Source organism: Carassius carassius, chromosome 42 (genome assembly GCF_963082965.1).
Source record: "Carassius carassius chromosome 42, fCarCar2.1, whole genome shotgun sequence".
NCBI classification, from domain to species: domain Eukaryota; kingdom Metazoa; phylum Chordata; class Actinopteri; order Cypriniformes; family Cyprinidae; genus Carassius; species Carassius carassius.
The window spans coordinates 19305319-19330959 of NC_081796.1; the positions used below are offsets into that span (position 1 = coordinate 19305319).

The following is a 25641-nucleotide window of genomic DNA, read 5'->3' on the forward strand; positions in this document are numbered from 1 at the left end:
AGGCTACAGGAGCACTGAGCAGCATAGAGCTAATTTTACTATTTTTATTTCAGAAATGTAACTATATTAATTTTTACAATTATTTATTAATGTCACACATACCTAGTGCCTTATGACTTAAAAGATGAGAGTGGTAAATGTTACAGACATGGAACTGTTCAGTCTATTATTGATTTTTATTTCCACTTCACTTTTATCCAAAGAGACAGAACTATTTGCACTATATTTATCAGTGGGACAATATTCATACAATACTACAACCTAGAAATTATTTGCAGGTCTCAGCAGCACGAATTATGTGCCCAGCTACATCTGATTCAAATATTATGCTAATTAACAGTGAGCGGTGGTTTCAGACATTACAGTGCTTCACTCGCACTGACTCTTATTCTGCCTGAAAGAATGAAAAGACCGAGCTGAAGGTGGAGCGATTCGACCAATCAGATGAAAGCAGCGTTTCAGCTCTGCCCGAAGTGCGAATGAAATATTGAAGCCATAAACCGAAATGATCAAAACGTATACGGGCCAACTGTCTTGTCCATGTTCTCTCACTTGAATCCTCTTCTTGAGATTTGAGTCTCTTGACCTTCTGCAAGCCCCGCCTTGTTCACGCAGTGATTGACATGGTGCGAGGGGGCGGACACGTGATCGCTCGGAATGCATTTTCAAAGTGCACATTGAATTTTGCTACATTCATTGCGGGTCAATGAATGAAAATGCAAGCGTAAGTGTCTTGACTGTGAGTGTTAATGCATTTAAGAAAAATAGCATTTAAATGATAATTTTGCCACAGTTTTTGCTTGAACATGTTATACATATCTAATCATTTCTGTAATACATTTTCATTTTAATTTTGCAACTTATAAAGCATTAAAATTAGTTTTCATTTTACATATTAAAACTGGTGTATGAAATGGCAAATGAAAATTATGTAATTTAATTTTCATTTTCATTTTGCACCAAACGTTGCACAAATGTATTGGAAAATGTAAATGTAAATACAGAAATGCATTGCCATTTTACATATTGCATTGTCATTTTGCATATTACATCCCAAATTGAATATTGCTACCCATACGCTTCCATAGAATTAGCAGTATGGAAAAGGACTAGCTTTACAAATGATTCAATTACCTAACAAGATTAAAACACACCGCATCTAAAAAAGACTTCATGCTTGAAACCATATTGGAAAGCAATCGGTCTGAATCAATCTGAAACATAACATAACATAACATAACATAACATAACATAACATAACATAACATAACATAACATAACATAACATAACATAAATTAACATAACATAACATAACATAACATAACATAACATAACATAACATAACATAACATAACATTAAATGCTGACATGGAAATATACTCTTTTTAAACAATTTATTGAATTTTATAAATTAAAATATGAATAATACCATTACACCCACAAAATACCTGCAATATATAATATAATATAATATAATATAATATAATATAATATAATATAATATAATATAATATAATATAATATAATATAATATAATATAATTTTTTGATCAAATAGTTTAAAAAGAGTTTGTTAACATTTCAGCAATTTTTATTTAATATATTTTACTACAGTATATAAAATAAAATCAGGGGCCTCAAAAAGTATTTGGACATTTAAAATGTTTTAATGCAATGCAAATGCAATGATTGTTAACCAGACGGTCCCAAGGAGATTTTTAGTACATGCATGAAGTCAGTTCATTTCATTCATACACTTCTAAGAGTAGCTTAAGTGGCCTAAAGGAAGCTTTATTAATTACCTTGTTTATCCGTGTCGGCCAAGGAGAAGGGGTGGGAGCAGAGCCAAGGGCAGCTGTTGTCTCCACCCTGACTTCTATGTGTCCACTGTTCTTGCGCTGCCGTACCTGTCTCTCCTCGCTGGACTGGGTCTCCCGGGCTTTAAGCCCATAGTCATTTTCAGCAGGAATGCTGGCTGACAGACTTGCAGAGTCTGAGAACGTAGACTCATCATCTGACACCTGTAATTTCTCCAACTCCTTGTTGATCTTCTGCAAGTCTGCAACGGCCAAGCCAGTTTTGTCCTGCTCTGCACGTCCCAGCCCAGAGCACAGATTTAGGATAGTCTCCAGACGCTGACGTTCCTATGGATCAGACAAAAGAAAATGCATATTCACATGCAACATCAATCAAACAGCTGGAGGGAATGACAGATTTAGAAACCTTTCTTACCTTTGAAATGCAAACAGATTTACATGCAGCAGTTCAGAACATGTTTGTTATTTGGAGAGAACTCTCATGCAGACATTTCACACTAATAGCCCATGGTTAACTTAAAGAAGAACATTACTGCTATTTCTTCTTACATTATCAAGAAGGTCCAATACACAAACATCTTTGATTCCATCCATTTAAATGAAAAGAGGTGCAAAATTACCTTGAAAAGTCCCATGTGGACAGATCAGAGAAAGACCAGATGAAGACTACCAGACATATACATCCAAAACAACCCTGGCTCATGAAGGAATGCACTTGGCTTGAAAACCCCCCCTGTATTTATCGACTGATATGGAAATGCAAACAGCAAGTTCAGGTGAGCATTTCCAAAGCCAAGAAAAATGATCTCACAGGTTCATATACTGTAGCTAAGTATGAACAACGTGCCCTGCATCACAGGCATATTAACAGTTATTAAATCTATAATGAAGATATTTCCTTGTAAATCGAAACCTAGTCCATAAAACAAGCCCAGCATTTTTTATGCATTCACACGGCCCTATTCTTCAGAGAGTTCTACTCACCATATCAATGGATCCAGAGGTCAGACACATGACACATTGTGACCTCCACCTCACAGAAGGAGATCATGACCTCATCAAAAAAATGCCAGGTTCAGTCACATTCCTTAGCACAGCAAGTACAAATTACTGAAAGACATGAACTCATCTTCAGCGCCACACTAAGCTGGTGACAGAAACACAAACCCTCTGATGGAGGTTGATGAGTTGGTTGGAAGGGAGATTGCAAATGGGAGAGAGAGAGGGAGCTCTCAGAAACTGGGCAGAGAGTGAAACTAGACTCAATAAAAACACTGCTGGCACTGGACAGGAAAGGACATACAAATAGGAGCAGTGTGATTCAATCCTTCCTCTTTTATTCATTAGACACACTACCAGCCCCAGTGCATGAGCGAAAGGGAAAACTTCACTGGATCCCCTCCTATAATCCTAATCAATTTCTAAACACTCTCTGTATCAATGATAGAATTGATCTGTCAAATGATAGTTATTGCTTTGCGGTGTACTTATTCTTGAAAATATAAACACGTTGATGTTATTTAAATCACTCTTCACGTTATATAACCAGTGTTATTTTGAGAAATATTTATACTGATAGATTTATTAATAAATAGTTTCAATTTATTTTATTTCTCTTTATTCTTAGTACTTAAACTTAAGTTAGTTGCAAAGTTGCAAAACATTTAACATTTTCTAGTATAAGTTTTTTTCTAAAAATTGTATTTTATTTCAGTTAATTTTTTAAATATATATTTACAATTTAGACTACTAGCTTAGCATAGCACTAACAGGTAATGAAAAGTTCTAGCTAGAACAAGCAAATACAAATTTAATAGAACTACATTTATGATCAGGCATTCAGGATCTGGAACAGGGGGATAAAAGCGGGGAAAAACATCTGTGTGCACTTACAGACATTCAAAGTCATTGGCAAAGCAATTTATATCTTTGCGAGCAACAAATAAATTACCAGTAAATATATAAATAGATATCAAATGCATGAAATGTATTTATTTTTCCAATGCTGCTGCCATTTGGAAATGCTATTGGATAGTTTTCTCCCAAATGTTTTTACCTAATTGGGCTCTGAAACAGGGAAAACAACACATGCTACGCAACTGTGCCATCATGAATAAAGTATGTGTTTTCTGGACATGTACAACCATGGCTAAGGTCTGTAATAATATGTTTTTAAAGTAACCCAGTGAAAGTCTATGTGGGGATATATTTCTCCACCTGTAGCAGCCTTGTTTTCACTCAGTGCTGGCCTTGTAAAGATCACCAGCCTGTAGTTGTGGTGCTAACTAATGAGTAGGCGGCCTACGATGATGGTTTGGTCTCTGCCCAGCAGGGCGGCGCCACAGGTGGCCTCCCTTAACCACAACGTACAAGAACTCTGTTGCCTTTCATTTGAACCCCATTGAGAGCAGCTGAGAAGCAATAATGGGGCATGTTATTGCTTGGGCAATTTGCCAGGATCATCTGCAGCTGTGGGCGGTCTCCCACAGAGAGTGTTTTCAAAAGGCCGGGTTCAATAAAAGTGGATGTGGTTCTGGGCTGTCGAGCTGTCTATTAATAGGAGGTTTATGCAGCCACACCTTTGCTGGGGTCTTCCACCACATCCACTACAAAGAACCAGAGGGGCCTTCCTGGACATGGCCTGTTAGTTATAGCCAAGTGAAATGCCAGAGCGCAAGTTTGGCAGGAAGATTAATTAAGATGCAGGTGGGGTTCCCCATTTCTGAGCTCCCACACGATCCCAAGTTGCAAGAAAAGTTGAAATATCACCAGCTTTTAATGTGATACCCCCTTCAAAATGAAAAAAAGAAAACAGGGTAATGGAGGAGGAATTTTAAATATTCTGAATGAAATCAGTCATCAAAGTCATTAGTTTTTGTTTATATATATATATATATATATATATATTGGGTGAGTCTTAAGAAGAAATTATATGCTTATAAAAAATGTACATAAAAATGAAACCGATGATTGGACATGCAGATGTCTATAGTTCTATAATGATTTGCATATTTTGTGTTAAAGTCAACTTGAAACTATTTTAAACCCATTTTACTTATGAAGTGTGACATTTTGAGCTAACTAGGAGATTTAAAGAGAAAAAAGTATGGCAACTTAATTACATCAACTAAAACTAATTGCCAGTAAGTTACGGTTAACTATCATCAATCGCTTATAAAAACTAGTACATACAAATAGTAGTAAAATACAAATTTGGCTATTGGTTTATTTTAATGCACCTAGCCTAGAAAAGGAAAGTCATTTTGGAGGCGGAACAAGTTGCATTTGAACATAATACCAGGAACATGTAAAAGTAAAAAGTGCAAAGTTATGATTTAATCAAAGTAGTGGCAGATATTTTCTTCCATATCATGATGTACAACTGAATTAAAAGGATTATCAAAATAAATGAAGGGTGGAATCTTGATTCAGTCTTTTGGTTGTTGATTGGACGAAGGCAGATCTGAATGCGAGCTTGCAGTCAATTGTAAGAAAGGGGCGAGGTTTAAGAGGACAACAAAGTCCTGCATAAGTGACAAATCTAAACATGCATTTAGAAAAATGTATGAGGTGAATTTTCATGTCATGTTGACTTTAAAGCAATACATGAACAACATAAAGTGATTAAAGTCTCTCACCAGTCTCTCCACTTCCTGTTCCCGCAATCTTTCGTCCCTCTGTCTCTGATGGTAGTCTTGAAGCTCTTCCTTTCCGCTGAGAGAGCTGATGCTGCCCTTTCTCTCCCTGAAGCCACTCGGCGGACCCAGCCCTGCATTTCCGAATGATTGCCTCCTCTCCCCGAGACCAATCTCCAGAGTTGGCGAGGGACCACGCATGGCTTGCCTGTCCAGTTCTGAGTAGCTGTTGGTGGATGTCAAACTCACCTTCTTGGCTTGGCGGGGACTGGTGGCTTCTCCTGATGTCATAGTGACATCCGGAGGTGCTACGGTGTGTTTGGTAACTGGTCTGTTAGACAGCGAGATAGAGATTACCTCAGAATGACCATTCTGGTGGCTGGCACCAGTTGGACGAGAAAGCTGCCTTTCAGGAGACTGATAACTTGGCAGGAGGGTAAGCTGAGTGTCAGCAGGTCGACAGAGTCGTGGTAGTGAGTGACTGTGTGAGCTCATACTTGTAAGTGACCCAGCGGAGTACTTTCTTTGCCGTGGAGCAGGTTCGAGTCCTCCATTATGGCTTGCATCTGGGGTGTTGAATCTACGAGACAGACGGGGACTAGATGGCATGCTGGCTGCACCACTACCGCCCACTGGTGTTGAAGGGAGGGAATCAGTCGCAACAGTGGATGAGCCATTCCACATCGAGAGCGATGAGCCTGAGGTCCAGGCACGACGACTGCCCGTCGTATTGAGGAGCAGACTGTCCTGAGATTGGTTCTGGGTCATGGTTCGAGAATAAGGAAGTGATGTGTCGCGCTCTCGAGGTTCAGAACGGCGAGGAGATGGAGGCATGCCACTGGATGAATGTCCTGGCACTTTGGCCACAAGTGGTGGCCTTTCGGAGCTGTACAATCGGCGGGTTTGTTCTTGATAGGATATTGGGGAGGACGTGGTGGTGGGAGACATCAAATTGGGTGTGGTGGGCGGAGACTGTGCCATGCTGAAGTAGGAGGGGGTTGATTCCCCATTGGCTCGCAAGCTGTTCTCCAATGCCTGCTTCTTTTTTTGTAAAGTGTCCATCAAATCCCGCAGTTCGGAGACGGAGCGCATCCCTCTAGAGCCAGAGAGACCCAGCCAATGACTGAAGTCACTGCTGAACTTCAGATAATCTAAAAATAAACACAAGAAAGGTTCTTCAGAAGAATAAAGAAAGGTTTATTACAAGCAGCTTCTTTTTTGAAAAGGTCAGACTATTACAAGCATGAGAAAGTGGTTACGAGGAGTTATATAACTGTCTGCTTGGCCCTTGTTAACTCCTGGAATTGCTTTAATTCTTTGTAGGAGTATGGGGAGCTCAGACTGCTGTACCTGAGACTCATTTGACTGCAATGACCTGGATCCCAAAAGATCACCAGTTTTCCCTCAGGGACCAATACATACAGTCATTTACCTTGCTGTCCAAGTATTCAGTGTGGCATTACAGCTTGAACTAACACAAACCTAGTCAGTTAAGACATTTTGTAAAAGTCTAGAATGCTCAAGAAACAGAAACTGAAATTGAGCACGGAGTCTACAATAAACAAAATATTGCACAATGAGGTGACAAAACATTAACTTAATTTGTTTATCTTTTAAAATAACTGTATATGATCCAGAACAGGCTTGGAAGAGAGCGGACAAAAGACGTTCATGTTTAATTTGGCCTCTGTGTCTGCTCTTCTATCTCCCGCTTTCACAGACACACTTTTCTCATCTGCTTTCTGGGCGAGAGGTAAGCTTCGCTCCGCCACGTGCCAAGACAGCAAAGATCAAAGAAATCCCACTTCAGATGACTGACGTGAATGCTCATAAACACATAAACTTGCACATGCCAAGAAAAATCACTTTATCTCTTTAAAGGTGCATGTGTGCATGCATTAGGCTGAAGCAGAACTTAAATCATGAAAGAATCTCTCACGTGAAGGTAACAAAGGAAACAGAGCAGAAACTGAAAGATATATCACAAGGATGACAGGGTTAAAGGAAAGGCATGCAAGATCACACAAACTTTGACCATACATGGGGAGGTTCTGGCTAACCATTTAACGACAAACTTCACTTTATATGGCTACTGATGCATGCTGGTGTATATACCACACTGGTAAGGCCCTCACCCCATGAACTAGACAACAACGTAAGGGTTAAAATTTAATTTATACAAGTATACTGAGAACAGTGAGGCCCAGAGTGTGTGTATTTCCCAGGTTTGCTATGTACAATGAACTTTGAGTGAGTTGGTGCACATTTGTGTATGTGAAGATTTATTCCTGGAGTCTAGCAACACAGTGTGAGTGAGAGAAAGACTGAGAGGAGGTGGCAATGATTTATGTTACTCTATACACCTCACCCAAAATGTTCAGTCAATCAACAGGGAGATTCCAAACCACATCTGTTTACAGATCACCAGGCGCGCAGGTGGCACTAGGGACGGGGGGGACATGACCCCCCCAGATTCATAGTAACCAGATCCGTCCCCCTCAGTGTCTCAATGAAAGGCTCTATTGGTAAACAGAGGATTAATCTGAGTTTCCGCTATGTACATTAGTCTAAGTAGAAGCGACCCGACCCGCCGCTCCTTAAATGTGTAATAATCGATTTTTGAAAATAAACTTTTGACCGCAGTGTCTGAGCGAGTACCAAAACACACTTGTAGCCAATCAGCGGTAAGGGAGCGTGTCTTGTCCTGATAGCGAGAAGAGAGCACTCAATTTGAGTGCACACAGGACGCATATTACATTTAGCAGACGCTTTAATTCAAAATTAGCATATTAGCAGATCGACTACAGACTGAGAGCGATGGCAGATAAAAAAGAGGGTTTACAATCAGGCAAGAGGCAGGACCCACGTAAATATCGGGGCAGCTTTCCAGCGGTGGAGAGAAACTCAAGGATTGGGAAGGGCTCGAATCGGACGCTGAGGTTTCTTTGTTTCTTTTTGATAGGTGAGTAACGTTGATTTTGCGTTGTTTCACACAACTTATCCATGTTGGCTTTTGTTTGAATATGCTTGGGTGTCATCTTCGCTTGTTTCCGAGATCGTCCTTGCCATGGTTGCGTATGTACGTGTGGGGTGAAGATTTCAAAATAGGGGCGAAGCACGGTGGCCGAGAGAGCTCAACGCGCTGCAACTTCACAAAACGCGTTCAAATAGAAAAAGCACCAGCAAATTAAGAAAACATCTTCATCAGTTTGACAGCACTCATGCTGCAAATACTCACAACACAAACAAATATAGAAACGCTCTGCAAATGCTCAACACAAACAAATTTACCCCAACAAAAAGAAAATTTAAACAAGGTTTTTTTTTTTTTTTGTATTGATTACCATTTGTATAAGCATAGTTGTACAAATACCATGGTTAAACTATGGTTAGAGTAGTAAATTCATGGTTAATTTGTTAATGATTACAGTAACAATTTTTTTTGTTTGCTTTTTTTATATATTAAATGTATTTATTAATTCATTCATTTCAATAGTAAAACCATAGACTATGTTTAGTTTTTGTAAGGTAAGTTGTAAAAGTAAGTTAGCCAGCTTACATAACCTTTCACAGTTACAGTAATTGTGTATTTAGTCAGCTTATTTAGGCTAATAATATCAATTTTTCAAAAAAAAAAAAAAAAAAGCTAAGGAATCTATGACCAGGATTGTTATATAAACAAAGATATTTTCAGAGCAAACACTGATAAATAATGTCCCAGCCATGTTTGTCACTTTACGGTTCCCTTACATATTAAATTTCTTTATTTGTTTGTATTGTGAGTATTTGCAGCACGTGTTGTCAAACTGATGAAAATGTTTTCATAATTTGCAGGGATTTTTGTCATTTGCAGCACGTTTATCTCTCTCGGCCACCGTAGCAGGTCCTGCAGGGGTATGGGTGTGTTTGTTTTGGTGCTAAAGAATCGGGTCAGGGCAGATGCAGGCTGAAGCACAATAATAATCGAACCATTACTTTGTACCCACCTTCTCACTACACGCTGTTCTGTTGTCAAACACATGACAATGGTGCTGCCACTGATGTTTATGTTCTCTGTGTGTGTGTGCTATGAATCCTGACCCCGGGGTCCTATGAGGAGCTGGTAGCTGCCTCAATTGTGCCTGTAGCGGTAACCATAGTGATCTTGTACAGGTGCATCTCAAAAAATTTGAATGTCATGGAAAAGTTCTATATTTTTTGTAATTTAATTCAAAAAAGCAAACTTTCTTATATTCTAAATTCATTGCACACAGACTGAAATATTTCAGTTTTTTGTTTTAATTCTGATGGTGACTTCCAGATTAGAAAAATTAAAAGTAGGAAACTTTGAATGAAAAAGAAAAATTTAAATGCAAAGTAGGTTTAATTATGCACTCAATACTCAAATACAACCTGGCCTTCAGTGCGGCGTGGCATGAAGGCAATCAGCCTGTGGCACTGCTGAAGGGTTCCTGAAGCCCAGGTTGCTTTGATTTCGGCCTTCAGCTCCTCTGTATTGTTTGTCAGATGTAACTTATCTTCCTCTTCACAATACCCCATAGATTCTCTGTGAGCTTCAGGTCAGGTGAGCTGGCTGGCCAATCAATAAAAAAAGAAGACTGTAGACCACTGAGCAACAGTCCAGTTCTTTTACTCCTCACCCCAGGTGAAATGCTTCAGATGTTATTCTCTAGCTCAGGAGTGGCTTGGTTCTAGGAATGTGACAGCTGTAGCTCTTTTCCTGAAGACATCTGAGTGTGGTGACTCTTGATGCACTGACTCCGGCTTCAGTCCACTCCTTGTGATACTCTCCCAAGTTCTTGAATCGGCTTTTCCTGATAATCTTCCCCAAGGCGGTGGTCATCCCTGTTGCTTGTGCACCTTTTCCTACCACACCTTTTACTTCCTGACAACTTTCTATGAATATATTTTGATACAGCACCCTGTGAACAGCAGCCCTTTCAGCAATGACCTTCTGTGGCTGACACTCCTTGAGGAGGGTGTTGATGATTGTCTCTTGGACAAATGTGAAGTCAGTCTTTTCTATAATTGTGGTTGCATGTTCTAAACTATCCCAGTAGGTACCCTGTATTTATAATCAAAATTAATCAAACTAATCAAGCTCAAAATAGAATATTCAAATTTTTGAGATACTGAATTTTTAATTTTCTTAAGCTGTAAGTCAAAGCCATCAGAATTAAAACTATTGAAATATTTCAGTTTGTGTGCAATGAATCTAGAATATAAGAAAGTTTGCTTTTTTGAATTAAGTTACAAAAAAATATTCTATTCTAAAAAAATGTCTGAGCTGTCGATTTTTCTGGACTGAGAAAATTTGACTGCTGGACAGCTTGGTCCCCCCCAGTTAAAAAAATCCCATCTGCGCCCCTGCAGATCACACATGTCACAAAACTGGCTCCCTGAGTGTGTGTGGGTTTACTTAGATATACTCTATGTTAAATCGGGCAAAACTACACTTGCTGTTGTACTCAATGGTAAGTTGGTAATTTGTGTACTTTTTTTTACTTTATTATATAACAACTAATATTCTATCTATAAAATATATGTAATGCAAAAACTTTAAAGCTCAATATCTCAAAACCGCACAGAATGCAGATAGAACCACAAAATTCCAAGGTGACGAATTGCATTGAACTTAATTTATTTTATTTTTTTTCTAAAAGTTATTAATTAATGCTTAATTTGTGGCACTGAAGCAGCATATATATCATAAAAATTGGAATAAAATGAAAACAAACTTTGACATGTTTAATAATGTTCAATTTAAGAATATAGAAAAAGGAAACAAAAAAAATAGATTTTTACAGTTATTAAGTTATAAATAAAAATATATACAGTAAATGCACTCACAAGGTGTAAAGGCATTTGCAAAAAAAATAATATACATTACGTTGTGGGGAAAATAAAGTATTTAAAAAATTTTTTTTTATTAAAATCTGATACTAAGGACTGAGATTGGTCAGAGCTGCCTTATTTTTTACAACAGCTTTTAAGTGGCATTCCTGTACAGAAAGTGGAGCAGAGATTGCTCTGACCAGACTAGTAAAGCCGACATTTAACACTCTTAAAAGGATTCTGCTACATCAAAGGTTTAGAGGATCCTCTTTCAGACTGCAAAATAGTTGTGACAGATAACTGAAACCATGTATTACAGTTCTTTTCAGTCGCTTTGGTACATTTCTCGAATCATCCTTGAGATTTGCAAAACAGTAAGTGCATTTCTCAAAACAACTCGTACAAATAGCAAAACACAATGGATTACCTGCAAAAGCCAGTCCCTTGCTCAAAATCCTTAGTTCATCTCTCAAAAATAAATATCTGTGCCAATGAACATGTCAGTGCCATCAGAATGACAAGTCCTTGTGTCATAGTTGACGGATAAGATAAGAGATGTTCTGATGTAAACTATGGCAACATTTTGGATGACAGTTACTGTATTGAACAGTATGCCATATATCCATTTCAAAAGTACAAATTTACACATTACTGTATGTGGGATATTGACTGAAAGAGACTGGATAGAATTCCCAGTTACACTTTTACTAGTGGTCAGGCCAAAAAAAAAAAAAACATTACAATGTCATTGTGATATAAAAAAGGAAAAAGAAATATGGGCACAAAGATGAAAATAAGTCCATTGTCAGAATCTGTAACTCTTGTGTTGTCCTCTGTCTATACAGTATAAGCTTTCCAACTGAAGATTCATGAGATGAACCTTTGAGCTATTTCAGAGAAATGGTTTATCATTGGTTTATCATCTACATTCTCTTCATTAGTAAAGATTCACTTGTACAATTCATGCCAAATTGACAAAAAGTCATATAATAATGTGTAAAAAAAAAAAAAAAAAAAAAAAAAAAAAAAAGTGTGCTTGGCCGTTTATGGCAACTAGATTAACCATTTTGCATTTAATGACTTATATGATGAACTAAAGACTAGATGTTTTGAGGGGTAAGACTATTTGCACAGAAAAGTATATAATAAATTTTGAGCGACATGACATTAGCAACTGATAATGTAGGAAACTGCAGATAAATGTGCATAATCAATTGTATGAATGTACAAAAGCAATCGCAACTTGATCAAAAGAATGAGAAACATGGTTTTATGATGTGTATAAATGACTAGATGATGTGGAGGTTGTACAAGTAGTTTTGAGAATTTCATTTCTGATTTGAGAAATGCACCAAAGTGACTGAGAAAAACTGTAAGCGCGCACACACACACACACACACACACACACACAAGTCAGAGAAGATCCTCTATAGATGTTGAGCTGGCGAGTTGTGATATGGGATGCAGGCCGTGTGTGTGTACAAAAGGTCAGTGGTTTCAGTTTCTGAGGGGGTACGGGTCCATGAGATGGATAGTTAAAGAAGAAAGATGAAGAGCATGAACAGAAGATGTTAAGATAAGTTGGAAGACATGGAAGGAAGAAAGGTTACCTGTGCTGTACACCAGTGGAGAGACGGGGCTCTTCTGAGGCAGCATGCTTTTCATACGGTTGGCCTCCTCAGGATGGTTAAAGCGAAAGATATAAGATTTACCCAAACAGAGCGTGTAACCTGCCGAAAGAGGAAAATAAACACACACTTGGATCAATCTGAGAAAGACCAGATTAGTTTTAATGTCACTCAAGTTCATAGTCCACTGAAACACAGAGCACTAGTAGACACCAGGGAAGCTGAAATATGAAATAACACTGAAATCATCTTAACAGCACTGAACCCTAGATGATTCAATTTAAAGAATCTTTCAACCTCATAATTCAATTACTCCAGTTGTCAGTCAGCATGGCTGCCAGTTCTGAATAAGAAATGCTTGTTTCACCATAAAAGCTGATTTATACATCCGTTTTTCCTTATTGTCTCTTAGTTGACTGCTATATCCTTAGGGTCTGGGTCTGCTCTTTCCACTAATCTGAAATCAGAGACCACAGAATGGCAGATGGATGCAAGCCCGGAAAAAAAGTCATAGAAAGCTGAATAACAGCTCATGGAAAATATGTAGGACCTCTTTTTCCTCCTCAATGAAACCCCAAAATATTTTCCATAGTGGTCCTTTTGCTAGATGTAAAAAGCTATGAGTTAATGTGAGTGAAAACAATTCCATCAAATCAAGACTTTTGAATGGGAACTGCCTGTAAATCATCAGTGGATTCAATGCATGAGCAGCTTTACAGAAGCCTAATGAAATAAACTTCCAGCCCAGTTATGCAAAAATAATTTCTAAAAATGATATTTATATATGACTTTAACTCGTTCAAATTTTTCAACTTTTCAAACTTTTTTTTTAGTTAACCAAGACACAATAAAAAAAAAGAGCTGAAATGACTCAATGTATGTAATTCAAAATGTAACAACTTTTAAGTTAGATTTTATTACAGTGCATAAGTACTTTTTACTCAGTGATGGAACCACATGCTACAAAGATGAATTCCCTAAATGTCCAGTCATGTGTCATTAACATGCCAAATCCTTAACATTCAGTTTCCTAAATCTGTCCCGCACATTCCAGGGTTTGGTACACTGGCAGAACATTTCTTCAAAGTGTTCTTTGGACTTCCCTTTAATGCATCACAGAACAGACAAATACAACTTGAGCTGCGGGATATGCTGATTTCATAACAACACATGGACACAATGAGCAGGAAAATAAAATCCTTGAATCAGTAAACACACTTCCATAGGCATAACATGTCCAGAGAAACACTCGTGAAACAGAAACAGAAACAAGCACACGTGCACACTCATAAGTGTTTAGTCTACACAGCTGTGCTCCTAAGGCTAAATAAATATACTTTTAAAAGAACAAAGATGTACACATCTCAGCTTGTCACCCAAGGTGACTGTATTGCAATTCTGTTTAATGTACCTCAATACAGAAAACATTTGTTTAGGTTTATAAAAATGTTTCCAAGACTTTCATAAAAGAGTTTACACTTGTAGTTTACTGCAAGTCTTTTCCTGCCCTTCTGCCCCACAAATGAATCCACAAACACAGCTGTTTCATCTTATAAACTCTCTCTTCTAAAGTCAGGCTTGGATTAAAAATAAGATTCCTTTGATCCCATAATCAAATGTGCATGTTACTTTATAAACAATTCCCTGCTCAAATTATTGGATTAACCATTGTACCACAAGGAAACAATCTTCTGCTGCAATAAAACATTTAATATATCTGTGTAATGCTATCAGTTAGAGGGGAGAAATAGTTAAGATCATAGCATGGATATGTAATTTGATAAATAAGAAGAAAATCATATCTGGCCTTTTGCTCAGGAAAAGCATGATGATCACAGTTTGTGTGCTGATGTGCAAGCATTAAGAAAAAAACAAATAACATAATATAAAGAACCATATGATACTCTAAACAATTTGAGGAAAGCTAAGTTATAATATGCATACATCAAAACCACTAAACTTCTTTATTTTAAAATAATGCCTCCACATGTAGGCTATATAATTTTCATTACAATGAAATTGGGGTAGCATAAATATTTAAGGATTATTTAAAAATATTTAATTAGATTTAAAATTTGATGACCAGATCTAAATCATTCAAAAACATTTTCGATTAATGTTTCAACTCACCCTGACTCACAGTATAATAAGTTGCAACAACAGCAGGCTTTGTACTGTACTTGACAATAATTTACATTCAGAGATAAGCTGTGGAGTTCTAAACTACTTGTTATTTTATTTTTTATTTTTTTACAGAATATGTGAGAATATTATATAAAAGTTTAAAAAGTGCAAAAAGTGATCTTCCTCTATAGCACGTCATGCACGTCAATAAATGACCATGTTAAATATTTAGCCTACATTTAATTTTATAATAATGAAAAAAAAAGAATATAAAAAAGGTTTTACTAATTAAAAATAGTGACATTATAAAAAATAAAAAATAAAAAAAAAACTTTCTGTTATAATTATAAAGACACTGTGAGCAAGCATGTAAGCGCTAGAGTCCCGGACTTGCAGCGTGGATTCAATGTTATAGTCTAAACCACATATCTAATAAATTTGCTGAAGAAAATGATAAATAAGAAAAGAAAACAAACCTTTCGGGAAGTCCCATTGAGAGAGTACCTGAAAGCGCGTACGGAGTTCTGCAGTCAATTAGAGTTTGAAGACGAAAGCCAGTGCCAGTGCGCTTCAGTGTATGATAAACGCTCGACCGCTTCACTTTCCTCCTCTCCTGAGGTCAATAAAGCAAACGCTCCCAACCCAACCTAAAGGGGAGGTGCTCTTTACATACTCAAGGACAACATGGTAGAGGGAAGTCTGTTTCACTAGTGGTTCGCACATTTGAAAATAAGTCAAAGTTTTAATGAGCAGTTTCAGTGATGCATTACTTTTTTTAACATTGGGAATCTCAAACCTTATCCTGTTGTTAAAGCAAACACTTGAAAAGTAAGTGAAAGGTGCTAATTAACCCCACCTACTTTTTCTTTGTCTACCTATTCAGAGATAATGTTACCTGAGAGAACCCCCAAAGAATAATCTGAGAAGAAACAACCTAGGCAATAACATGCAGATTCTAGAATCAACCAAGTTTATGCACTTTTTCCAAGATATTTGTACAGCCCATTGCAGGATTTGCCTATTGAGCAATAATTTGTGCAACTCTGACTGAAACCAACTGAAATCTGTTTTTCCTCTTGCACAAGACTGAGCATAATCTGACCTCTCCACATCACCTTGTGGATGTCAGCACAGATTTCAGTATGACTCAAAAGTAATAGTAGACTATAAAAAAGATTTATAAAATTAAACCAGGTTTTAAATTGTATTAATTTTTTTATGACAAAGACCACCAAAATATGATAAAACGGAACTGGAAACATCTAATAATAGATAGAGTACTCTGACACCAGTCAAAGAATTTGCCAATCAAATAAAGTTTTGAAATTGCCTGACGTCGCTTGTTGCGTCACAATGAGAGGAGGAGGTGGAGCAGACCTCTAACTGAACTCTACTGATTATTACCAGCGCTGTAGCTCACGTGCTCTCAGTTTTAATCTAACTGACTCAAAGCACTTAGAGTCAGGGGAGGTTAGCCTCAAATATGCCTTTATTTCTTATTGACAGAACATTCTTTTATAACTAGCATGTGGCTTCTTTTTGCAAAACAGATGTATAAAACGAGTTCCGTCAAAACTGGTCACTCTGTAGTTTTCTAAAAGCATTCAAAAACAAAAATACATTTGTTTTAATTTGCATCACAGTCGTGCCTATTGGCAGCTCTTCCCAATGAAACAAAGACAAAAGCAGAGGGCACATTTCGCAATGCCGTCAATATTTGCACTTCATAACTAAAAAGTGTCAGAATAAATCTGGTAAATGTTTATCTGACTCGCTCTCACTGAGATGTGAAAGAAAATAAGCATAGAGAATGATGGATCGTTCGTTGAGGAACTCGGTGAGGCTAAAGAATGCAGGAATTATGGGAAAATACAACCTTGGGAAGCTCTGAGTCACAGCATCACATTAAGAAAAGATCCAAAAGCACTCCAGTTAAACTGTGTGTGATGTCCAAAACCATGACCCTGCTGCAAAGACATATTATGCATTTCCAATACAACATGAACTTCATAAACCTCTTCCCCTTTTCATTTACTCAGACACTGTGTTTTCCAAAGTAAACAAACAACACATGCATGCTGTAAATACATTTTCACTGACGCGCTATCATTCCTATCGTGGTTACCTTGCGTAAGTTGTGTGGGTCTGGTAACAGGAACTCCATCGAGTGAACACAGGTGTCCACATGGGTCAAGAGTGACGACCCCTCCTCTGTTCTCAATCCTGCAGTGTTCAGCTTCAATGCCGGGACCCTCAATAGTGATGTCCTGAGGTACAGGGGCATCATCACGGCCAATGTGTGTCACTCCTGTAATAAAAAGTAATTCACTTTGTAACTGTAAGTGCAAGCTTTTAGTGCCGCTGTGAGTTTGATTTAAATTAATGTTGGCGGTAAGAAATGCAACACTGTAAATACAGTATGTCTGCAATGTGGTTATATATATTTAATCAGTTCATCTATTAATCCAAATTGTGCTACAGTAAGTTCAGCTGACAGGTTTATTCAGTGCCAAAAAATTCTCACCAACTGTGAGGCTTTAAATTTTTACCTCATGTGGCCTATTAAATTGAATTTTAATGAAAGTGTACACTTGAAATAGGCTTTAAGAGTTGTCAGTGATTTGCAAGCAATGTTAAGTTAAACCGTGGCTAGGGCTGTAGACTAAACATTATTAGGGAAAAATATTCTAGGGGTTTATTTGGGCTATATTTAGTTATTTTGTTTGGATTAAAAAACGAAATAATAATTAAATAAATAATTCTTCATTATAATTTAAATAAAACTGTGTTGTAAATATATATTTTTAATTTACATGGTCATACAGTATTAACAACCAGTCAGTAAATAGAACTATGACAGTATTATTTTCGAATTGGACGTAACTGTAAAATGATTCATTAGTGAGTCATTTGTGAATTATTTGTTACTAGTGAAGTAATGGATTCTTAATGATTTTAACCAATCAGTTTGAAACCATTTTGTGTTGTGTTTTTATTATTTATGATTGATTATTTGTTCGTGAATTGAACTCTACGGCTCATGCTTTTTTTCATTTTTTTTCATTTGTGACAATTTTAGTCACAGTCTGGAGATTTGTTGCCGGCATGAAGATGTATTGTTCCAAGGAACTTTCTGTTTCTGTTTTACATTTCCCCTCTTCTCTGACCTCTGCTGGCTCACACACTCAACCAGTGATGCAAAGCACCCCCTTACAGCTTTACTTCAACACCTCACAATCTATTACTAAGGGATTTGGTCAAATATTTGCTCTTTTTATATCAAAACATAATTAGACTGCTTCGAAATAGCATTTTTAATTCAGTCTTTGTGTGTGTTCAGCACTATGGCGGTACTTTAATAGTGTTGTATAATACTGTAATACTGACTTTAATACTCCATCCCACTGGGAGGACATCAGCTTGACTCTTTGTAAAGTCTCTATTCCGATAGGTTGCGTTGCACACTTCATTTCCTGAACCTTTTTTAGATTGCATTCCAGCGTTTACCATGATGACCATGATAAGAGGGCTGAGGAATGACCCGGAGCTCAGACATGGTGTCATTAGGACAAGCCTTACACCTGTGTGTAATCAGAGACAGGTGGACCCTTTTTGTCATGTCTATAAGGTAAAGATTAAATAAGATACACCGGGTTCTGGCTTGACAGCAGAAAATCCCCATACATCCACCCTCTTCCTGATAACCTAAGTGCACTAACAATAAAAGCCACATGCATCCAGTGTTTCATGAAGGCACAAACAGATAGAGGGTCTTATTTTGAGATCTATTCTTTGCAGGCTATTGTTCATGGTTATTTGGGTATTGTGTGAAGGAGAGAGATCGTGAGATCTGAGGCAGAATCAAACAGAGAGAAAAAAAAGTCACATACCCTCCTTTAGAGGTAGTAGAGTAATGGCTACACTGAGCCTTCCGCTGCCCAGGCTGACTAGGTGAGGGGTCGCGGTTTGTACTTTCAGTCCTTTTCCTGTGTCAATCAGGTCCAGGGGCGGACTCTAAAACAGAGCATTACAGCTCATTAACAGTTTCTACATCTAAGAAGAAAAGAGCAAATGGCCCACTAACCTTAGGAGAACCAAGGCTCTGATCTGACTCCAGTTCGAGGACGCTTGCCAGGCTGTTTGGCTCTGTATCCTGTACCAACACAAGAAGAACAAAGACAGATATGTCTAAACGTATACATACTTGTACAATCATGAAAGGGCTTAACAGACTTAACTCCTCAAGAATATTACATGTACTTTAACCAAAATAGTTGACCTTTCACTTACACGACTAACAGTTTCTTAAGTAGAGCACAAATACAAATTTAGCTTTTATAATATTTTTGTCTCTTCTGCTCACCAAGGCTGCTTTTATTTGATCAAAATACAGTAAAAAGCTGTAATATTGTGAAATATTATTACCATTTAAATAACTGTTTTTTATTGTATTTTACTTATTTCTGTAATGGCAAATATGATATCTTTTAGCATCATTACTCCACAATTATTGTTCAAATCTGTGCAATGTTTTTTCAGGATTCTTTAATGAACAAAAATAATAAAAAACAGCATTTTTGTTTTGTTTTTTGTCTCTGTAAAAAACATCTTGCAACCCCCCCCCCCCCCCCCCCCCCAAAAAACCCCCTTCTACATTCCATGTGATAACCAATGAAGTAAATGTGAATATGATTTTATTGCTTAGATGGAGGGAAAGATCTGTCTGTGAATAATAACATAGATTTAGATTTGTGGATTCACAATAACTGCAATATAATGCATGAGCAACCTTTTACTTTTATTTGGAGAAGAGCAGCATGAACATAGAATTCCTTCTTTTGTGTTCCATAATGTATACTATATTTGTATGGAAAGGCATGTAAATGTAAATCAAAGACAAGAATGAAATTTTTGGATAACTCATTAAAATGTCCCTAACAAGTAATCCATTGTCCTTCCAATACGTCTGCATGACGTTTAGAAAACTATTAAATATTTACTCCAACATGATGGTTTAGATCATGTAAAGCCAACATTAGCAAACAATTGCTGATTATCCGTCAGTTCTAGTTTGAAAACCACTGAGTGGCTCCAGATACGAAAAAAGCTGTTATGTTTAATGGCACTCCAGTAACAAGATAGGTACTGCAAAGACACTCACAAACAGCTCCTGAGGGCCATAAACATCAGAGCAAACATACTCACACTCTCTAATCCAGCTGCCACACGTAACATAGGTTGGAATGTGTGTGAAAACGATCCCAAAGGAGCAAAAAACAGAGAGGGAGGAAAAGGCAGGAATGTTCCATGCCTATTATTTCCCACGAGTCACTGGGAGTGTTTGGCATGCCATGCCAAATGGAGATGTAGTGAGAAATGGCCCTTGCTTTGGTCCTGCCATCCCAGAGTTGCAGTAACCATAGAGAGGGGCCTATTTGCATTTCTGCTAACCCTGCTCACCCACACAGATACATATATATAGAGAGTGAGAGAGAGCAAGAGAAAACGTGAGAGACAGAGAGAGAGAGAGAGAGAGAGAGAGAGAGATGCTGCAAAAATTATTTGGACACTTAAGACACAGTTAAACTGTAATATTTTCACTGCATTAAAAACAAAATATCAAACCAAGTGGTTACAAATGCCAAATGCTTCTGGACTGCAGAACTGGTTCCCAAAATATTTTTGGGGAGGTCAGTTTGACTCAGTTTTCATAATCGAATCCCCTTGTTTTTGTAAAAGATTTTGTTTCAGAAGTGTACTTGTGCTAACTTTCTTTAAAATAAAAATATTTTGTTATATCTTGCAGTGACAGTCATGCATTTTAGGCGTTTCTCAAGTGTCCACATACTTTTTGGGTTCTCCAGACCTGAAAGCCTGAGAGGAACATCTGGCCTTATACCGCTGTTCTTATTTCCTCTGATACAGAACTGACTTCCCGACTGAGATCATTGCTGTTCAAGCACCCTCATTTCCAATTCATATGCCAAGGTCCAATCAGAGTGCACCTACAACTATGCTTCCATAATACTGTTTATCGTGTTAGTAACATTTTAGCAGTTATGCTTGTAAGTTTACACACTTCTTGCAGAATCTGTAAGATATATGATATTTAAAAATGATCATAGAAATAGCATTTTATTTAGCACTGCCTTAATATAACTATGTGATAAAACATTTAATAAACAAACAGACACAGGTAGGAAACATGTACAACTTAATAAAAGTAATAATTTCTTTAAAAAAATGATCTTGATTTAAAGTGAACAGAAATTAAAGAGTACTGCATTCACTAATTGAAACTTAAGTTAATTTACTTTTTATTTATTTATTTATTTTTTAAGAAGGATCAACTTTAATTTCAAAATTTTACAATTTTAAAGTCATTTAGGATATTTAAGACCCATGTCTGGCCACATCCCAAGAGGGCATTTGGCAATAGCAAGACCTACTTCACAATTAAACAAGAACTGCACATGAACCATAGGCCCCTTCCTCAACTTTATTTGCCCTCTTTCCTGACAGGTAGACAGGCATGTTCCTGCAGGAATGTCCCAGTGTTTTGCTTTTGAGAATGTCACCCCAGGATGAAAATACCAGCTACATTCCTCTCTACCACCTCACCGTCCAATCAGCTCTTGGGATTATAGATGTGGGCATCTGTGGGGCGATAAGGGCAGGTTTGCTGTTTACACACTGGCTGATCTTTGTTAGAAGGCCTCTTGATTCAGGTAGAAGCTGCTATGTTCAGGCATGTTCAGACATCAACAACAAACAAAGAAGCCAGACTTTTCATAAAGACTGTGGAAGGTTATTTACAGTACATGCAGGAAAGAAGTCAAAAGGGGGAAGGAAGAGGGGGTGAGTGTTAATTTGAAAACATTTCTTTTATGAGCCACAGAGACAAGCTGAAAGATAAGACTGTGGAGACAGACTCAGAGAAAAAGACAGAAGTGTTACATGAACATACAGACATTAGATCTATGATGAAAAACAAAAGAAGCAGGAAGGCCAGAATTTGACACAAAAGGCTTTTTGAGTCCTTGTGCTTAACACAAGACATGATGTGGGAGGACATTCCTGACGACTCAGCTGGAACACACATGGGATGATCAAAGAAGGATCACAAATTCAAATCTCACCCAGAGTTGCACGGGTGATTGTGATGGGTGGTGACAGCTACACACAAGGATAGCGTTTTGGCGGACAGATGGGAGATTTGAAAAGGGAAATGGTCTGTCAACCTTCCTCTGTTTTCATTCATTTCCCTCATCAGATCTAACAAGGACACGGGCAGAAACACCATCACTTTCAAGTCATTTCCAAATGAGTTCGGCGTAGGCTGTGATGGTTGCGTGTTCATCTTTCTGCCCAAAATATGGGCTGTGTTCAGAATGGAAAACTAGCTTACTATTAGCTTTACTGTCCCTCCTAAAAATAAAAGTTCTATGGCATCTACTGTATGGTTCAATGAAGAACCTTCAAAATCCATGGAACCTTTCCATTGTACCAAAGATTCCTTGTAGTGGAAAAAGTTAGATTATTAAATAGTTATTCTCCCTATGAAAAAGATCTGCAACAAACTCTAACATAGAATAAATAAATGGATATATATATAAGAAATGTCATGAATTCAGGCTTTGTAGGCTCTGAATTTATAGTGTCATGTTAAAGAGATACTCTGACATGTTTGCTTTTCATCAGGGGTCATCATCTTTTGATTAAAGGCCACACACTCGCCTCTTTAACAATATCAGCATAAAAAACCATCTGATCTCTCAAAGGTGGTGAGGCAGCACTCCTTATTTAGTCCAGTCTGTCATATGTGACAATGATCTCATTGTGCCTGGACCTTAGCTTATTATGGGATTCCCTTCATGGCATGCAGTTAATTTACGAAGGGTTCAAGCAGACCCCTTGCTTCCCCTGGACACACTCAACGATGCAAGATCTTTTAGGTAGACAAAACCCTCTCTGTTCTGAGTTTCTTCCCCTTCTAGTCTTTCAGGCCACTGAAAATCATTATGTGGCATAAGGAGGGTTGTATTAATGCTGTTATGTTTAAAAATAACAATAGTTAACTATAAAGACTATAAGTGTGGCAGCAATTTGGTAGATTTTGCAGCGTAAGGGCGAATGTGACTTGCAGATGTTTTATTTTCAGTTAAATGTGTGAGGAACTGAATAAATAATTGGCTTGCACCATGATAATGCAAGATTCAGAAAATTGTCTGAAAAAACATATTAAGACCTTTTACATCATTAACCACAAATTCCAAAGTTAAAAACAAATAAAAGAGTGTGGAATGTTGTTACAGCTGCATCAGCCTGCAGGAATAAGAACAGAAGGAAATTCACATTAGGCTGCAGAACCATACGTAATGTTATTCTGACTATTTTCCTTTAAAGCACAGATTTCTTTAACCTTACTATGTACAGCTTTTTACACATAAAGCCAATTTAAAAGATCAGTCTATTTGAAAACTTCAAACCTTCTATACTACAGTATATAAGTTTATGCAGTTTATTTTAACAAAAAGTTGCCATTACATTAACTAAAACCACTTGTTCATTATTAATGATATATAATTATATATATGTAGAATATATGTAATTTGTGTTCAAAAATGAAAGTAATGTACTATATTTTGTATCAACATTATTTTATTTTATATATTTGTTTAATATTATATATTATGTATTTTAATTATGCAGCATGTATTTAATTATATACCGTAATTCCTCAAATAAAAACCGGTAGTCAAATAAACGCTGGGCCTCTTATAGTGGCCGGGGGCGTGGTCAACACGTACAAATAAAGGCCGGTCATAAATAAAGGCCGGGGGAAATTTGTGCAGCAGAGCCAGATGACGAACATACACGCCCACTGTCGGAGCGTTTCTTGTTCTCGAGTCAAGAAACGGTTGCATCGGTTTTCGGATCATCAGTACACTGAACCGAGAACCGTTTCTGTCGGACGCGTCCGATTCGAGAACCGAGGAGCTGATGATACTGCGCATGTGTGATTCAGTGTGAAGCAGACCGACACACAGAGCATCTGAACCGAACTGATTCTTTTGGTGATTGATTCTGAACTGATTCTGTGCTAATGTTATGATCTCTGTCCATTGGAACGACATCGCTTTTAATTTAAAATGGGTTATTTAAAACAATGACTTATCAAACAGATGGAACTAGAAATAAAGGCCTGCCTCTAATAAAAGCCTGCTTCAAATAAAGCCTGTTACCTTCTGCAGTTCAGGTAAATAAAGGCCCCAGCTTTTATTTGAGGAATTACGGTATATATATATAAAATACTACAAATGTTAAGAAAATTATTTTACTTTTTAAAGACATTATTACTTTTATTAGGTTTTGCATTTGGATATATATTTAGACATTATCAAAGACTGCTTCACTGTAAGATAATTTAGTCTTTTCTTATCGTCCACTTTTTGTTCATATCCACCTTATTTTTCCCATAAGAGTGGGTGCATCAATTTGTAAAAAGTATGGGTTTGGCTTCCGGTGTCATCCGCTTCCAACTATTTTTAGCTCTTCAAAGCAGCTCGTTTTGCTGCTGGATATTGCAAATTGGTGTGTCTTGCCATATTATTTTAATGTGTCATCTTCATTATGAACACACTGGTTTGTATTGTGCAAAATGTTTTGCCATTCACTGCACGTTGTTATTCTTCTCCTATTCTCCTATTCCCTACAGTGGCTAATGAACAGGAAGTCTCGCACATTCACAGAAAACGGCTTACTTCCACATTGAAAAATAAGGTGGAAAGTTTCATACTATTCAGATGAAGTAAAAAAAAATAGGAACATAATATTTTCAGTCTAAAATGATTGAATGTCACCAGAGGGTTCACCAAATAAAGGTTAATGATTGACATCTACTGTATGGTTCCATGAAGAACCACTAAAATTCATGGTTTTAATTCCTCAGACCCCTGTTTTATGGCATCACTGTGAAAACCCCCTTTTGAAACCAATAGTGTATGTTTTGTCCATAGTAAATCACCTGACTCTGAGATGTTTTTGGATGCTAACAAACCTCATGCAGATGTTTCTTCTCACTGCAGGGAGTTATACTGTTTGCCAGAATCATCACTTAGCACAAGTGATTACTATCTTTGTAACATCTGCCCCATCCACAACCTGTCTGCCAATGAGAACTGTGTGAGTCAGCAAAATCACAGGTTAACACACCTGAGCCCAATTGTGTGTTGAGTGGCAGGTCCAACCATAGCATCTGCTTCACTTACAGCATCTAGCATCACTCTCTGTGTCTGTCTGCATGTTTATTTCTTTTCATCTCCTCACACTGACTCATGAAATAATTGCTGCTCTTATGCATGTAACTATAGCAATTGTGCTCTTAGTGTCATAGACTGTTTTTAAAACCATAACATCTGGTTTGAGTTGTTTGTGAACAGATGGGTCATTTAAGTCAAATAAAACAAAAACAATGCATAAAAAACACAACTATAAACCTCAAATTGTTTGCTTGGTTCAGTTTGATTATTCCTTGTTCAGTCAGGCAGCACTGTTTAGTAAAATCGCACCACATGGCACTGTTTGCTTTCAGATTGTCTT

General features: G+C 37.3%; 1 protein-coding gene across 5 annotated transcripts in view; it reads right to left on the reverse strand.

Moving 5' to 3' along the window:
* Positions 1-25641, reverse strand: part of LOC132124075 (pleckstrin homology-like domain family B member 2) — a 48317-nt gene that overhangs the window by 21137 nt on the left and 1539 nt on the right. For 4 of the 5 annotated variants that reach the window (XM_059534851.1, XM_059534853.1, XM_059534852.1 and 1 more), the window contains exons 2-7: positions 19124-19192; positions 18930-19053; positions 17165-17347; positions 12898-13017; positions 5456-6603; positions 1803-2144 (exon numbers count right to left, since the gene is read on the reverse strand). In XM_059534851.1, the coding sequence (XP_059390834.1) occupies positions 1803-2144; positions 5456-6603; positions 12898-13017; positions 17165-17347; positions 18930-19053; positions 19124-19192 (1986 nt within the window). Of the gene's footprint in view, positions 1-1802; positions 2145-5455; positions 6604-12897; positions 13018-17164; positions 17348-18929; positions 19054-19123; positions 19193-25641 lie in introns of those variants that run through there. The other variant, XM_059534854.1, reaches the window with a different exon arrangement.